Below are 17078 nucleotides of genomic sequence, written 5' to 3'. Positions count from 1 at the left end.
CAAAAAAGGGCATTTTCTTAGAGGAAGACGAAGAAAACATAATTGCACAGTAGAACCATCTTATAACAGGAGGCCTTGATGTAAATCTAATCCTGTCTGCTTTAATTCAAACATAATCTGATCCCAATGAGATTAAAACCAGAGGTAATAGATTCACTTTAGTTTCCAGCCTTCTTTTTTTTCACAGACCTCTGTGATTTTGGTTTGCTGGGTGCTTGAGTACAGAACAAAAGTGAGAGAGAGTTTTAAAAGTGTTGGCACACACACACACACACACACACACACACACACACACACACACACACACACACACGCACACACACACACCTCACATGCCTGTGGAACATAAATATACTGAGCCTAGGATATCTGCCAAGCCACACAGCTTTGGGCATCTGCCTATAAGTTATAAACCCTTTCTAGCATCCAGAGGTATTTCAAATACAGGACATTTTCTTCAGGGTGCCTTTGCAGACTTTTCTTGTGTTTGTTTTTTTCATCAAGGTTTGTGTATTGTGTTTGTGTGCTTGAGTTTTTCTCTACTCTAAGACATCTGAACTTGTTAACAATCAGGTGGTGTGTGGAAGCAGATAGAGGTAAAAAAAATGGCCACTTTAGGACCAAAGACATCGATACAAGTATTTTACAAAAGAGGTTTAGACCACCAAAAATCAGTTCTTCATACAGGGCACACAATTCGACTTTATACTGAAAGGGCTGGTTAAGTCATTCATCAAGTTTTATATATTCAAATAAGTGACGAGTTCGCGGACGATATGAGGTCTTTGTGTGGTCTGTGCATGGTCCATGCAGGTGTATGTGTGGTGTATGTGTGGTGAATGCATGGTCTGTGTGTGGGCTATATATATGTGATCTATGCCTTGTATATATTGTATGTAGTCTGCTTGTGGTGTATTAGTGGTATACGCATGGTCTATGCATGGCCTATACGTGGCCTATACGTGGTCCATTTATGGTTAATGCGGTGTCTGTAGGTGGTCTATGAGGGGTCTATACCTGGTCGTCTATGCATGGTTTATGCATGGCCTATGTGTGGTCAATGCATTGCTATATGTGGTTTGTGTGTGGTTAATGCGTGGTCTATGAAGGATTTATGCATGGTTGTCTATATGTGGTCTATGTGTGGCCTATGTGTGGACAATGTGTGATCAATACATGGTCTATGCATAGTCATCTGTGCATGGTCTAAGGGTGGTCTATGTGTGTCTACATGTGGTTAATGAGTGGTCCATATGTGGTCTATGTGAGGTCTATGCATGATTGTCTATATGTGGTCTGTGTGTGGTCACCTATGCGTTGTATGTGCGTGGTCTACATGTGGTCTATGATTGGTCTATGCATGCTGATTTATTTGTTCATGGCCTATGTGCAGCCAATGTGCGGTCTTTAATACATGGTCAATGTGTGGGTAATGTGTGGTCTGTATGTGGTCTATGCATGGTTGTCTATATGTGGTCTATGTGTGACCTATGTGCGGCCATTGTGTGGTCATCAATACGTGGTCGAGGCATGGTCTTCTATGCATGGCTGTGATGAACTGTGATGTGTTTTACATATTTGAAAAGTAAAATACATTTTGTATACATAGAAATAATACTATACTGCATAGAATTATCCATTATGCTGTATTATAGTGAGCACTGTGATTGTGTAACAATGCAAGTAATCCCAATTGTTTAAAATGCACTGTTCAAGATAACTTCAAGATAAGAAAGGAAACCCCATAAAGAAGATTTGGACCAGATACTCATAGGCTTGTAAAAAAATAATATGTCACCAGGGTCTCAATTCAAGAAAGAAAAGCACCACAGATGGTGGAATGCCTTTATCCTTTCCCATGGTACAGAGTTGCTAGATATTGCACACACAAAAAAAAAAAAAAAAAAAAAAATGTCTGACAGCACATCAGCTGGTGGCTAATCTCTAGAGGCTTATCTTATACAGCAACTAAACTGTGCTCATCCATAGCCAGGGACATCATCATCATCACCATCATCATCCTTATTGGCCCAAAACCCTATGACAAGCAGGGACAGGGTAGTTTTTTTTTCTTTTCTTTAAGATGACGACTCAGCATTTTTACGAACGAAATGTTTTTTGGGCTTTATTTCATTTCCTTTTTTCTTCGTTGACCCCAATTTCCCTGAAACTACCTGCAATGCAGTGGCACTTAAGGGCCTCCAAGATGGTGCTCTATTCATTACTTAGGCTTCAGTCCCTCTCCATTCTAACTTCATACCCAGAGAACAAACAAGGTCAGGCGTGTTTGGAATGAAAGCACTAACCTGCTAGTATCACAGACAACAGTTTGACCCTTTGTCGAGACTAATGCAGACGCTGAAGCTGATGATTTGAGACTAGACTTAGCAAAAACAAATACTGCTGTCAAAAACAAGTTAACGCACAAGTAACAAAAAAATAAACAAATATCAAGCATTATGTATATCAAGATAAATACGCACTACACCACTGACTAATTTCTAATTTCAGCTATCTTAAATTCTTAAATTTTGTTTCACATCGGCTACATTCTGCCCATAAATCACCAGGATGTCACCGTTTCCAGATTTGACATCTGCAAATACAACAAAGGAGGTTAACTAAGACCTTGTAGGTATTTACGACCAGGGCTGTGATTACTTTAGCGCGTGTTTGCATTCCTAGCACCCCATGTTTACACAAGCTAGCGACAGGCCTCTTGTCTTGTGTCAATTGTAGTTTGTCTCTTGTGGGTGTTTAGCAACTATTGGCACTAGTGTTAATGCTTGTGGGTGTGCACTGTTTAGGTACTAGCCTTCCAATGCTATATAATTTGACAGTATAATGTGAGATTGTTGTTTGATTTACAGGCAACATGGTAGGTTATGTTCTCTCAAGCTAACCCCATCAAACTCACCAGAAGCACCAAACAATGATTGCTGATGACTTCCTTTTGGGTTTAACAGCAACTAGAACATATTTGCAGGTAGAAACCAAAATTGTGAGTGGGCAACCGATGAAATGGCAGACCACAAACACCCACAGGACCAGTCTAAAAAATCACTCAAGCCTCACGTGTGAATGCATTGCATTTTCATAGACACTGTTGATTGCTTGCTGCTAGTAATAAATGCGCCTGAGAAAAGTAAATTGAAAAACTATCCCTAAGCACACAAAGCTGTAGCTTTTTACTGTAATGATTCTCCGTGATTTATATAGGCTGCTTTTCAAACTCTAACTTTAAGAAATAAAAAATAAAAAAAACACAGACCACCAACTATTTCCTCTACCCTCTAATTCTAAACCAAAAAAAACGTCTCAGTCAACCGTGGGGAATTCCGACAGGTATCAACACGCCCAGAGGAAGCAAGTCCCTCATCCCCGGTCGCATGGATAACGGAATTCCTCGCATCAGACACGGGAACCTGTGGTGACACGCAGATGCGAGTCTTATACATGAATATGCAGTCTGAATAACCGGTAGGTGGGATGATGGTAAAATCATCATCAAAGCGTTCGCTAAACAGTAACACAGGATGCTTTCGGGAAACCATTGTAGTCTGGGACACGACTGGGGGTTATACTGTACGCAGAAACCTAGACTCAATAAATCAAAGATAGTATCAAAATATATACAATTTAATAAAGCAAGATCTCTTCGCTTATGTTGTTCTTCCACAAAATATTTTTCAAACATGTACTAGGTGTTTAGCATTGGGCAGCTTCAAGGAGGTGATATTTAATTGAAAAGTATCAACATTTGAACACAAGCAATACCCTGCTGATTTCTATCTGAAATCTATCTACACACGAATAGATCAATATTTTGAGGCAGTTTGTATTGTAACAGCTAGCTATTAGCGCTCTGCTAATTCGGTGTGATCAGAGCTAGCGAACAATTCGAAACTCAGCATTAAAGCTGTAGTTTACCATGATATTTTGACAGTTTGTTTTTGACAGTTTGTTTATTTAAACTATTGATATTACCCGAGGTAATCCTGGGTATAAGCAATTTTTTGGTCGAGCTACAAAAATAAAAGTTCGGGGTACACTGATCAAAAAGGTTGTCACGATGTCCTCTTTTTTGCCTGTGGTGTAAATCTTCCTTTCAATTCGACCTTCTCCTTCTGGGGTGCGTACAAGCCCATTTCCATCAAACATCTGTACCAAAAAAAAGCCTTGTTGAGAACCTTGATGTGTCTCCAGTGCAAATCAAAGGGCATTAAACATTAAAAGTACTGTCGGACCCAGAAGCTGTATGAAAGTAGGGCACTGCTAAGAGGCAGAAAAACTGTCAACGCTCCTCGCCTTACTCTACTTCTCGTTTCTTTTATTCAGGCAACGTATTAAATATGTACATTACTTTACGGTTCAAAGATTCATGCTTTTTCCACTATATATAAAAAAAAGTACAATTTCATACTAAATTTGCAACCCTTATATATTTGTCAAGGCATGCTTTAAGTCCCAGGTAATGAGAGATTGGTGTTCAAACCCCAGACAAGGTGATGCCTTTAGACATCAACGAGGCTTTGTGGCAAAAGATTAAAATAAAAAAAAGTAACACAGCTAGTCATATTCCTCACGGATTGAGACAACACCTGTCACTAACACCCAACTCACACATTATGTCACCGAGTGGGCATGTAAGGAGGTTTTATAGGCATGCTTTTAGGATGAGGGCTTTTAGGGATTCCCTTGAGCTCTCAAACTGCTAAAATGATGGAAGACGCCTTGGGTCGACCACCATTGGCTTGAGTGTTTTACCTGTTCCACTTGTTTATCTTTGTCTAGACCCAGTCAAAACACTAGAGGACTGTGTGTGTGTGTGTGTGTGTGTGTGTGTGTGTGTTTATTCCTATCCCCTTAATCCATCTGGATCTTCATCTTGTTTGTCACCATACAGTCGTATCATTCAGACTTTTTTTTCGCCAAACATGATCTCTTCAGGGTCTTTTTCTTTTTAAATCTCGAAATAAAATGTTTTCGAAAAAGAAGTTAAATGTTCATAAACCGTATGATGGTTAGAGAAGGTTGATGGTCCATAAAGACTGGCCATAGAGATTGATATCAGCAACCCCCCTCCCTAACTACAGAGCCAGGTGTCTTCCATTGTTAATCTCCTCAGTTATACATCTGGCTGTTAAGAATACAAAAGAAGGAATCGCTGTGACCCTGCTGTTCTGACTAATTATTCATGAGGTTGGACCCCAAACTCTCTGTCATCTCAGTCATTCACTCGGATGCTTGATTGACAGCGGGGGCTCTGCTGGATTTATTCAACTTATTTCAATGTGACATGTTACTGAGGCTTTTTTAAACACAAGCGCATAGATCCTTGCACTGATTTAATAGTTTGAGTGATTTAATGATTGATGGCAATTCACTGGACAGCGTTAGGATTCCAAGGAAATAACTGGCAACCTTACGTGTAGAGACAATACCTTACAATGGCTGATTTGCTGTTGAATTCGCACATCAGAAGGAAAAGCCTAAGGCCTAAAGTTAGGCACGATTTAAAAAACGATTTTAATAAAACAAGATGTAGAATTGTTACCTAATGTTAATGCTAAATCCAATTACAGAGCTAAGTGTCTTTATGCATTTGATTATTGAAAATCAAAAGAAAAAGTAGCTTTCGTTATAACCATAAACCAACATTCCTTCTTCATATATGGGCTTTTTAATCAAACTAAGACTCTCAAAGTCATACAATTCTGGAGTGGATTTTAAAATGCTGATTACACACACAGTTTGAAATTGCTTTTGCGGTCTTTAAATGCACCAATGAATCAAAAGCCAATATTTTCTGGTAAATAACTGTTGCCATTGACTAACCTTCTGATACTATATCATGATCACGATCAACGCGTAACTAATCGGGTAGCTGTGCAGGTTGAAATTTGCAATCCGTGAGACTGTAGAATTTGCCGATCAGTTGCTAGCCTGTGATGCGTCAGGATGGATGGTTTGAGAGGAAGTTGTTTAACACTCCTTTCCACCCCGTTGTGTTAACCCCGTTGTTAGGGCAAGTGCACTTCAGGGCAAACACTGCACCGAGGATCTGTTCATGACCCTTTGAACCGATCCACCTGGTGAAGGTGGTAATCATAATAAAAAAGTCTCAGAGGAGTTCATCACAATAAGTCTGTAATTAAAAGTCTATAAAACTTTTATGAGAAATGTGTCAGGTAAGATTTTGTCATTGTTTTTACAATTTAGCCAAACTCAATACTCAATTGTGCTTTTCTGACAATTTTACAAACTCTAACTTTGGTTAGACTGATGTGTTGAAAAATGTGCAAGTTGATTATTTTCCCATAAGAGTGTTTATGTGTGTGTTTTCTGAAATGTTTTATTCCTATTACACCACATACATTATAGCAGCAATAAACCGTCATTCCATATTATTTCCCTATTAACTTAATAAAGTTTAATAAGACAGAAATATGAAATTCACCATTACTGGTCTTTGCTTTATCAACATTTATACATTTCGTCTAGCTATCATGCTTTTTTTAAAAACTCGATTTATGTGAAGTCGTTCAAGTTTATAGTTGCTCAAGTCTATATACAATTCAGTATTTTGTTGTACAAGTCTAGCTATTTTAAGTCTATGGTACTACAAGTCTATATGCACGTTACACCTATATACAAGTATATAGACATTCAATTGTATAGTCATAAAAGTCTGTAGCCATGTAAGTCTATTGTTACACAAATCTACAACCATTTAAGTCTATAGTCATACAGGTCTATATCCATTAATGCATCTTATACAAGTTAATAGACATGTAAGTATATACCGTATTTTCCGGACTATAAGCCGCTACTTTTTTCCCCACGCTTTGAACCCCAGAGCTTAAACAACGAAGCGGCTAATTTATGGATTTTTCCTGGGATTTTCCCGGTTTCACAAACTTCAAGCCAAAAACCTGAACCCCAAAACACTAGACCAATGAAATTGCTGATTAGGTTTAGGTGAACCAGTGGAAGTCTTTATATTAAATCAGATGTGCTCCCACTAAATCGGGCTGCAGTACATTATAAATATGGATGTGGTTCCTCTGACGTTTGACCTGCCGCTAACTCTGAGCTGAGCTGCACGGCATCGGGAGAAAAGCTTCACCGATGGTGATTTTTAAACGCACGACGATGCCAAAAGAAAAACTCCTGAGAGAAATTGTTGTGAAAGGAAGGAGGAAGACAGTGAACAATGACTTTCTTGGTAGGCTACTGTTTAGATACAAGCCATGTAACAGGCACTGTCTTTCGTTAAAGCCTGTGCAAAGTTCATTAGTTTCATTAGTTCAGTGCGGCTTATTTATGGTCAAAATAAAAAGCTTTGTAAAATTCAGTGGGTGCGGCTTATATTTGGGTGCTCTTAATAGTCCGGAAATTACGGTAGTTGAACATTTATATCACCTTCAGTCTATAGGTGTACAGGTACATAGTCATGTAAATCTATAGTTATAAAGGTCTATAGTTATACAAGACTATAGGCATGTAAAATTGTAATTACACAAGTCTAGAGCCATTCAGGTCCAAGTTTATACCCATTAAAGTCTATAGTAAAATACATGAATAGCTATTTAAGTCTATAGTTATACAGTATATAGTCATTTTATTCTATATTTATACATGCACATAATCACATAAGTCTATAGTTATACATGTTTATAGCCATTCAGGTCTATATTTCTACAAGCCTTTAGCCAGCCAGTTCTAGAGTTATAAACTTGAATGTTTATATTATTTATATAGTTATTCAAGTCTTTATTTGTCTAATTACGTTATACATTGTACAATTATATTACTATTCAAGTCTATATTTATGCAAGTAAATATCAAGTTTATAGTTAATATAAAAGTGTATAGTCATTTATAGTTATGCAAATATACAATCATTTAAGCATTCAGGAATGCTAAAGTATTAAAGTAATTGAAGTAAACCATATCTGTATTGTAGACAGTCAGTTGCAGTAGTTAAAAGATACAAAAATATATATATTTTATGCATTACCAAACCTTATAGTTTATACTTATTGTGAAAAAGTTTGGTTGATCCAGACTAGATTATGTTTGTAAGTATTTCTTAAATAAACTTCTTTCTATATATAATCTACACCAACACAAGACAACAATGAGTGCTCTTGTTGTGCAACTAATTGAAGCATTTTGCCCGAGAAGTGTACAACACTATTTCTCTGAGGCTCTGTATGTGTGTGTGTTTGGGGAAACCTCAAAAAGCACTAATGCTTTTTTTAAGACCAGAGGCTGACCAATCAGATTTCAGCCCTCTGATGATGTTTTATACATGCAGCCTTTACTTCCAGGTCACTGAAGGCTCATGGATGGGCATCATCATCATCATCATCCAGAATGGCATGCTGCTTTTCGAGCAATTACTCTAGTAAGGAACACCAGTATACACTTGTATAATGCTGGTCTAAAAAAAACAACAACAGGACAATGACTTTGGCTGCAGGGTCACTCTGGTCTGAGCAAGAGAGAGAGAGAGGAAGGGGAGGGGATGGGGAATTAAAGGAGAAAAGGAAAGAAGAGTTGCAGCATGGAAAGGTTTGGCCTCATCTCCCTTAGGCTTCTGTTACTAAGCAGACACAGCGTTGAGGACATGGCTGCCTGACGGCCCTTACGTGACTAAAGCAGTCAATGTATCACATGGTTTAGGGTCTAGTTATAGTGCTGGTTGGAGGTTTGTAACAGTAACTGTAACAGTAACAGATGATAACTGCAACTTATATAAACACACTGACAATTAGCACATTTCACACTTTTCTCGTATTTATTAATTTAAGTTAAAATTATTTACATTCTGCTTTTACAGTACTGTTTGTGTAACCTGCTGCTGCTGTAACACAATTTTCCTAAGTCTAAGTGTAAGTTGCGCTGCCTCCACAAGACGCCCATACTGCGGATTATTATCCATTCCATTATTCCATATCTATTATTGTTTTGTCCTAGTGTTTATCGTGTTATAACGAAAAAACGTCCATAGAACCGCCCTTGTCAGAATGTCACAGTGTATCTGTCTCAAGGCTAATATGTTACTGTGTAGTATTTGTCACAGTAAATGATTGTTCCCTCACACAGTGGTTTGCCATAGTGGTTGGGGTTTGGTTTTAGTTACAGCAGTAAAGTTTAGACGCAAACATTTCCAGATTAAAGTAATATCTGAAGCTTTATTTTATTTTAGCCTTTTTTAAATTTGACCAAATGCCAAAATGCAAACCAGGAATCATAAGGCTGTGGATTGTTTTCATCAGCTGCCACTAAGGTCAAAACTACTGTAGGAGCCCAATACACTATCCAGTGTACCAAAAAGGAAGGTAAGTCTATCATTTAGACACTTGAAAATCAATAAAGTGCTCTGATTTACCTTTATACCATTAATGGGCACCTGAATTTTCCAGCCATATGTCCCCAAACTGTTACCACAAAGGCACACAATTGTATAAAATGTTTCAGGATGTGGTCGAATATATAAATTTTCCCTTCACTTGAACAAGGAGACCCAAACCTGTTTCAACATGACAATGTCCCCGTGCACAAAGCCAGCTCCATGAAGATCTGGTTTACATGGGTTAGAGTGCAAGATCTTAAATGCTATTGAGATCTGACCTTATGCCTGATCACATCACCTACAACAGTAGCTGACATTACTAACACCTTTGTGGCTGAATGATAACAAATCTCCACAAGCGCACACTTAAATCTAGTGGAACATCTTCCCAGAGGAGTAGAGGTTATTATAACAGCAAATAGGACGGAAGGTTGAATCGGATTTTCAAAAAAACACAATGGTCAGGGGTCCATCACCACTTCTCCATAAAGTGTATATTATAATCATATATGCATTTCGACAGTGTTACGCTTTTTTCAATACTTCTGTTTAACGTCACGTTCAAATAAAAGACAAAAAGTTCCTTTCATTAGTGTTCGGTTACAATTTTTTGGAAATATATGTGATTTTTTTTTTTCATTCATTTCAAAATAAGCAAGAATGAAATGAACCTTATTGGTGTTCCGGAATGCGTTTTTACTGCATTGTAACTACAAAAAATGTATTCAACTTATTTCCCTTAGAAACAGTGAGACAGCGGTGCTAAGTGTATGAAAGTCATCAGGACTTTTTTAGATACTGTGTAAAAACTGACTCATTAAGAATCTCTAACAAAAAGGGAAGCGCAAACTAATTAGACGTCCGCGGCTTTTTTCCCCCAAAAAATTCAGCTTACATTTAAAGGAACTTAATCCTGAGGCGGGCAAACTACATTTCCAATAAACCACATGATTGAGAGGGAATTATTAGCATTATTAGAATACAGTTTTTGGAAAACCATTCAACATCATATTCTGATGTTGCCTTATCATGCAACATCAGCAACAATTGTGTCTAGTTAAAGATCCCAAGGTAGAAAAAGTACCTGTGCAAACGTACTTTGATGAAGGTGCAAGCCTGTTTTTTTCGCTTCGTCATTCGTTCTCAAAGTACTATAATCATCTCATCTTCAAACACGCTACGGCCTCAAGCTAAACCACACATCCTGAGCACTTACACACCTGCGAAATTATCGCCCTTCTAAACATGAACCATCAGCAGGACTGTAATTGCACTTCGGGAATGAACGATGGATCCGTGTCTGATTTACAGCACACGGCTGTAGAATTCTTGAATCCGATGTCTTCAAATTTTTCCTTTAAAAATCGTTTCCATAGCGACTCATTTACTATGACTCGGATAGCGACCGTTTCAACAGAATGCAAATGCTGTCACATCGTTTTCTGCAAGCCTTCACTGTTTGTACGAGCAGTTACTTGATGTTTGCTGACAGGTCAGAGGGTTTTACGAGGAATTCTTTTATGTTGCGATTGATTTTTTTACAGAAATATGTTACCTTGCATTTCCTCGGGAGTGTAAGGCTCACTGATGGCGCCATTTTTTCCAGTTCCACTAAACCACTTTTAGTTTGAAAAGCTAAAAACAATAAACAGTGATAATGACAAGCATTTAGGCTGCCAGTTTACTTTGTTTTCATTCAGCCTGAACTACGTTTATTGTAATTATTAAAATCATCCAATATTTGAGTCTTTTTTTGTTTTTTAGATTTTCATTCGTGTTTTCGCGTCAGTTTCAGGCGGGTATGATGTTGTAGTTTGTATTGTGCGGTGACACGAAAGACAGATTTCCACCCTGTAGTCAATAAAATATTCAAACTAATGAACTACTATCTAAAACTATACAGTTTTTGAGCTGCAGTTACTGCAAAACAATAACCTTTTAGCTACAGTTAGCATCAATAGCATTATAGTGTGGACACCTGATTATAAGGTGCTTTTTGAACATCCCAGTCCACATTCAGTCCTCATTTAGAGCTTTGAAAACCTCCACTTTCTGGGAAGATGTTTTACTAGATGTTGGAGTGAGCTTGAGGGGATTTGTGCTCAATCGGCCACAAGGGTGTTGGTAAAATCAGGTCTTAACTGGGGCGCATTGAGTGCTACAATTCATCCCAAAGGTGTTTAATAGGGTTGAGGTCAGAGCTCTATAGCAGGCCACATAAGATCTTCCAACGTGACCCATGTAAACCATATGCACATAGAACTAAAATCATCCAGTACTTGAGCTACAGTTACTGTTAGCAATAATCTTTCAGCTTAGCATCAGTACCACAAAGCATACATGACACTCTACCTTCATTTAGAAAACTCTGTGAGAAACAGTTTAAATAAAAATTAAAAGTGTTTACACACAACAAATACTGATTGTAGCATCAACCTAATTTCTATGCTCCGGGTTCGACTATTTGACCGAGAATACCGTGTCTGCCGAAGAAATTACAGCCTTACTAAGCCAAGCCTGTTTTTTTTTTAACCCCTCCCCCGATCTCAGACTGTAGAGTGTACACTTTAGCGTGTTTATTTTGACTGCAGAAACGCAGCGGGCTAAGTCTGTCTCCTCTTATTAGATGTTTGCATGGAAATATTATACACCAACCCAAACAAACACAAACGCACACTTCGGCCCGGGACCACACACTTGCACTCGTTTTTGCGTTGCGTGTTTGCACAAGCTTATGTCAGACTTTAATTAGTGATTAATCACTCCAGCTCAGGTCAGGCCGCCCGCATACACTGAACGTGTCAACACACTCGTCGTATCAAGGCGAACCTTGACATCCGAGCAGGAGCTGAATGGTACTTTTGACTTCATCTTCATTACAGGGATTTCAAATTCGATTGACGGGTGAAACCTAAAGTGCCTTATTTTTCTTATACTACAGAAATTTCGATGAAAAAATTTCTACACGTCGGAAAGCCTTCAAAGAAAGGATTATCTCCAACAGCTACAAAGCACTGATCCTGGAGACTCCTTCCAACCATTATATCAACTTTCTCCTTTACCATGCAATAATTAAACAATTCATTATATTTTGTGAAAAGTATACCACACAAGTCCCTGTGCATGAGCTGTTGCTATAGAAACGATAACATGAACATTGGGATGGTTCAGAAGGCTGACTGCACCCCAGGCCTCCTCAATATCTGACTTTGTTAACGCCCTTTTCGCTGAATAAGCACAAATCTCCACAAGCACACTCCAAAATCTGGTGGAACATCTTCCCAAAAGAGTGGACATTATCATTACAGCAAATGGGGATTAAATAGAATGGAATGTTCAAAAAGCCCACAAAAGGTGTCCACAAACTTTTGGACCATAGAAGGATTTAGAGCGTCCAGTTTCATTCTTTTGAATTTCAAGCAATCTTCTCGAGCCCGCACAAGAAAACATCGACTTTAATCAACACCAGTTTGAGATCATTTTGGCCCTCCGTCCACACTGAGGTGCTGTTTTTGTTTTTGCACAGCTTTTTGATTTCCAAATGTGATTTAGAAAATCACAACTTAGAAAATTCTGATATTTAAACACAATGACAGACTTTTAGTCATGTGACCCAGTTATGTGACCCATTCAACTGAAATAATATTTTGAAAGCTAATAAACGATATTGTATCATGTTTTTTGGTCTACTTTCCACTTTAATAGCGCTGTTCAAGATTAATGTCGCTTTGTACATCCTTGAGATTGCAATGAGTTTTTTGTTTTTTTTACAAAAGGGGACCGAATAGTTACTTACAAATCAATTTAATTAGAAAGTAAATACACCCATGAAAAATAACACAGGCCAAAGCTTCTGATATTTTTTTTACACATTCGCAGGAATGTGAGCGTTTTCAGATGTTTCAGTGTAGACTAACATTCCCTGCTAAAGCATGTTCAACAAAAAACCTAGTTTTCATATCTATCCAAATGAATGTAGACATAGCTTTAATCTTTTGGAGATTAGACCCATGTGTGTAAAGGTGGTTCTGGCACTATAATTAGAAACCAGGAAGTAATCAGGAGCTGCTTGGCTACTTGACCTCAGAACAACCCTTGGACCGAAGCTCGTTGCTAACATGACCTTTGCCCCTTGTGGAGAGACACTGCGACTCTCGACCAGCCAAAGGGGGCTCGGGGAGGAGTGGAACGACAAGGCCAGCCAGTCTGCCGGTCTTATCACAGTCGTTCCAAAGCTCTCCGGGAGACTTTCAACATAGAGAACCCATGCTGTGGTCTCTGGTACATAAGAAAAGCAAACACACTCTCTAAGCATGAAGAAGGTAATCATGATCCGGTCATGCATAACACGCCTGTTAAAAGTACATGACCATTCATGCATGGTTTAGAACGAGTCCACGGCATTTGTTTTTCATTTTCACATCCCTTTGGTTTGCAGAGGATGAAGGATCACCCTGAGCGGATGGGAAGAGATCGAGAAAAGGCAACATTTCCCTATTCGAACACCCTGAGAACTCAGGTTGCTCCGAAACCTGCGTGAAAATAAACTGCCGTGGTCGCACACGATTTTAAAAAACAGTGCCTGGAGAGCTGCACGAACGTCTCTGGCTGCACCCGAGCATCACCTTGCGATTCGGGAAACCCAGAACTCCCTCAAATCACCTTCAAACCAGAGTGACGGATTTTGATTGAGGCACAACACCTACCCTTTATACCTCGTGAACATGTTTACGCGTTACACTCATGCAACATCCTTCTTACAAAGGAAATCCAGGTTAGATGAACAGATGTGTGTTCTGTATGCAGTGCATGAATAGTGGACCATTTTTTTCCTTAGTAATAAGCTGAGAGGAGAAGCCATGGCGCACCTTCTTTACCTTGGACAGCACAGAAACCTCCAGGAATAATCAGTAGAAGAAAAAAAATAGACCAATCCATTAGAGCTCGGTTGTTTTGTTGGAGGTTTGGATGATTGAGACGCGAACGCGCAACCGGGGCGCGACGCAGGTGCTGGTTACGCATGCAGGCGTGTGATACATGATAATGTGGAAGGGTAGAGAGAGAGAGAGAGAAAAAGAGAGAGAGAAGAGGAGAGAGGGAGGTGATGGTGGTCCATAGGCTCACCATAGCACTTTAAGGATTCATTAAAGCAGACCTCGGGCATGCACGGTAGGCGAGATCCTACTTACGCACGGCTTCGAGTTTGGGATCGAGCGCGCCGGCGGTCTGCTGCATGTGGCCTATTTTGCCCTGGAGAAGGCGCACGCGTTGGCCCGTGGCGACCACGTCGTCCTCGAGCTCCTGGAAGATGGAGCACGCGTGCCTGGCCAAGTCGGCGAGCTGGCGGAGGCTGCGCGCCAGCGCCACGTTGGTGATGGAGCGCAGGTCCTCGAACAGCAAGCCCTCGTCGTTGGGCACGGCGTGTCTGCACAGCAGCTGCGGCTCCACGATCCGCTTGGCGAACGGCATGTTGGCCAAATCCGACCCAGCTCTGCACTCCTCCTGTCCTCCTCCAACACCACCACCACCACCAACCTAATCCGATATGTGAAAAAACAGCGGTGTGAATTTAAGCCAAACTCCATAGATCCACCATCCAGGCCTCCATGGCTTCTCCCATCTCACTTCATCACATCAGGATGGAGTGCGCTGGTGCGCTGCGCTGCGCTGGAGGCGGCGGTCCCCCCCCCCCCACCCCAATGAAAGACTCCTCTCTCCTCCTCCTGATTCCTGCACGCCTTTCCCTGAGCTGCTGTCTTTCCCTTTTTTCTTTTCTTTTTTTTTTTTTTTGCATCCAACGCTTCGGAGGGGTTTTAAAGGAGAGGCTGAAAACGCGGGATGGAGTAATTGGGAGAAAATGTGCACCAGGAAATCCTGCACTAAAGTGCTTATTATACTGTACACACACACACACACACACACACACACACACACACACACACACACACACACACACACACACACACACACACATTCACTGTCCATAGTCTTGTTAACAAAGTGCAGTTGGATTTGTGAAATATATATCTATATACATATCCATACACATATCTACTCTTTCATACACTGTATAGCTATTTTCCTTTAACCTTTGATCTGTAGTACATTACATGGACAAAAGTTCTTACCTATACGCTTAATAAACATTCTACTCTATATGAAGTCCTTATGAACTGGTATAATAATGTCCACTCTTCTAAATTTTTGGAGTCTACTTGGAGATTTGTGCAAGGGTCTTAGTAAATTCAGGTACTCATGTGGAATGAGAAGACTGGGGTGCATTACATTTCATCCCAAATGTGTTCACTAGGGATGAGGACTGAGCTCTAGAGCGGGCCACTCAAGATCTTTATATATATATATATATATATATATATATATATATATACACACACACACACACACACACACACACACACACACACACACACACACACACACACACATACACACACACACACGTTTTTTACTCGAAACATAATTACAATCCGAGTTCCCTCAAGTTCGTTTAGTCTCTGGCTCGCACTTTGAGTGCATTTTTCTTTATTAATTATTAAACTTGAAAACATACACAACACTGCCTGGGTTCTAAAAAAGAAACTAGAGTTAGCGCAGTGTCACTGTTTTTGTTCACTCCGTACCGTAAATAAACTTTGTTTTGAGCATGCATGAAAATGCTAACGAATCCATTGCACTAGCATTAGCCACTATGCAGAAAGTGGCTATCGGCAAATGCTAGCGATATGGATTCTTTAGCGTTATATAGAAAGTGTGAGAAGGTGTTGTCTCTTAAAAGTTGAAAATCCTGACAATTCCACACACAGGGAGTGAATTAATGAACGATGAAATGAATGTAAAGTCAGCCGAAAGAAGTATTTATATAAAAAAATGTAATTAAAAATTCTACATACACATCTGTATTAAACAAATGTAAACTATTGAATACAATTTTCCATTAATTTGTTCCAATTAAATTAATTACTTAGTTTAATCACTATAATTAAAAAGAGAATGGCATGAATTTGATTAATTCTATTCATTATAAACTATTAAAACTTAACAAATTTTATATTTTATTTAACCAAGTAGGCATTTTTATAAAAAACAAAACAAATCTGTTGTTCACAAATGTTAATAACAATAAACGACAAGCATTTTGATGTTTTGAATTTCTTCCCCCCGACCGTACCGAAATCGAACCTAACCCGTGACTTTAAAAACCCAGGTACGTACCGAACCATGAAAGTTGTGTAACGTTACACCCCTAATTCAGACACAAGGGTGTTAGTAAAGTCAGGTACTGATGTAGGTCAGGGGAGGAGGCCTCGATGCAGGCAGTTTTCCAATTCATCCCGAAGGTGTTCAATATGATTGAGATCAGTGCTTTATAGCAGGCCACTCAAGATCTTTCACTCCAACCAGTGAGCTGCCTCTATTAACATATGATTTAATTCACTTGCTTTGAATCACTTTCCTACTGAAACTGAACTGTCCCAGAATGCATTTGGAACGAAGCTGAGACTTTCTCCTTCAGAAGACTCAAACTTATTTAAAATCGCGGCAACATGATTAAATGTTTGAAAGTACTAATTGTATGCCTTAAGGTGAAAAGGCTACATAGCGTCATTCCTTGAGGAGTTTGTTTTGGGCTAGCACTGAACTGGCTCACTGGTAAAATGATTAAACCCAACAAGCTTGTGACCTTGAGTAGACC

At 39.3% G+C, this 17078-nt stretch overlaps 1 protein-coding gene across 5 annotated transcripts in view; it reads right to left on the bottom strand.

The window, feature by feature from the left end:
* Window positions 1-15132, bottom strand: part of nhsb (Nance-Horan syndrome b (congenital cataracts and dental anomalies)) — a 48764-nt gene extending 33632 nt beyond the window's left edge. For all 5 annotated transcript variants that reach the window (XM_083550611.1, XM_083550613.1, XM_083550612.1 and 2 more), the window contains exon 1: window positions 14554-15132. In XM_083550611.1, the coding sequence (XP_083406737.1) occupies window positions 14554-14833 (280 nt within the window). In that variant the 5' untranslated portion in view covers window positions 14834-15132. The remainder of the gene's footprint in view (window positions 1-14553) is intronic.
* Between the last annotated feature and the right edge of the window lie 1946 nt (window positions 15133-17078).

This window comes from Silurus aristotelis (genome assembly GCF_946808225.1).
Source record: "Silurus aristotelis genome assembly, chromosome: 9".
NCBI lineage: Eukaryota > Metazoa > Chordata > Actinopteri > Siluriformes > Siluridae > Silurus > Silurus aristotelis.
The sequence above is the reverse complement of the archived record's forward strand: the minus strand, read 5'-3'. Positions and strand labels throughout refer to the sequence as shown.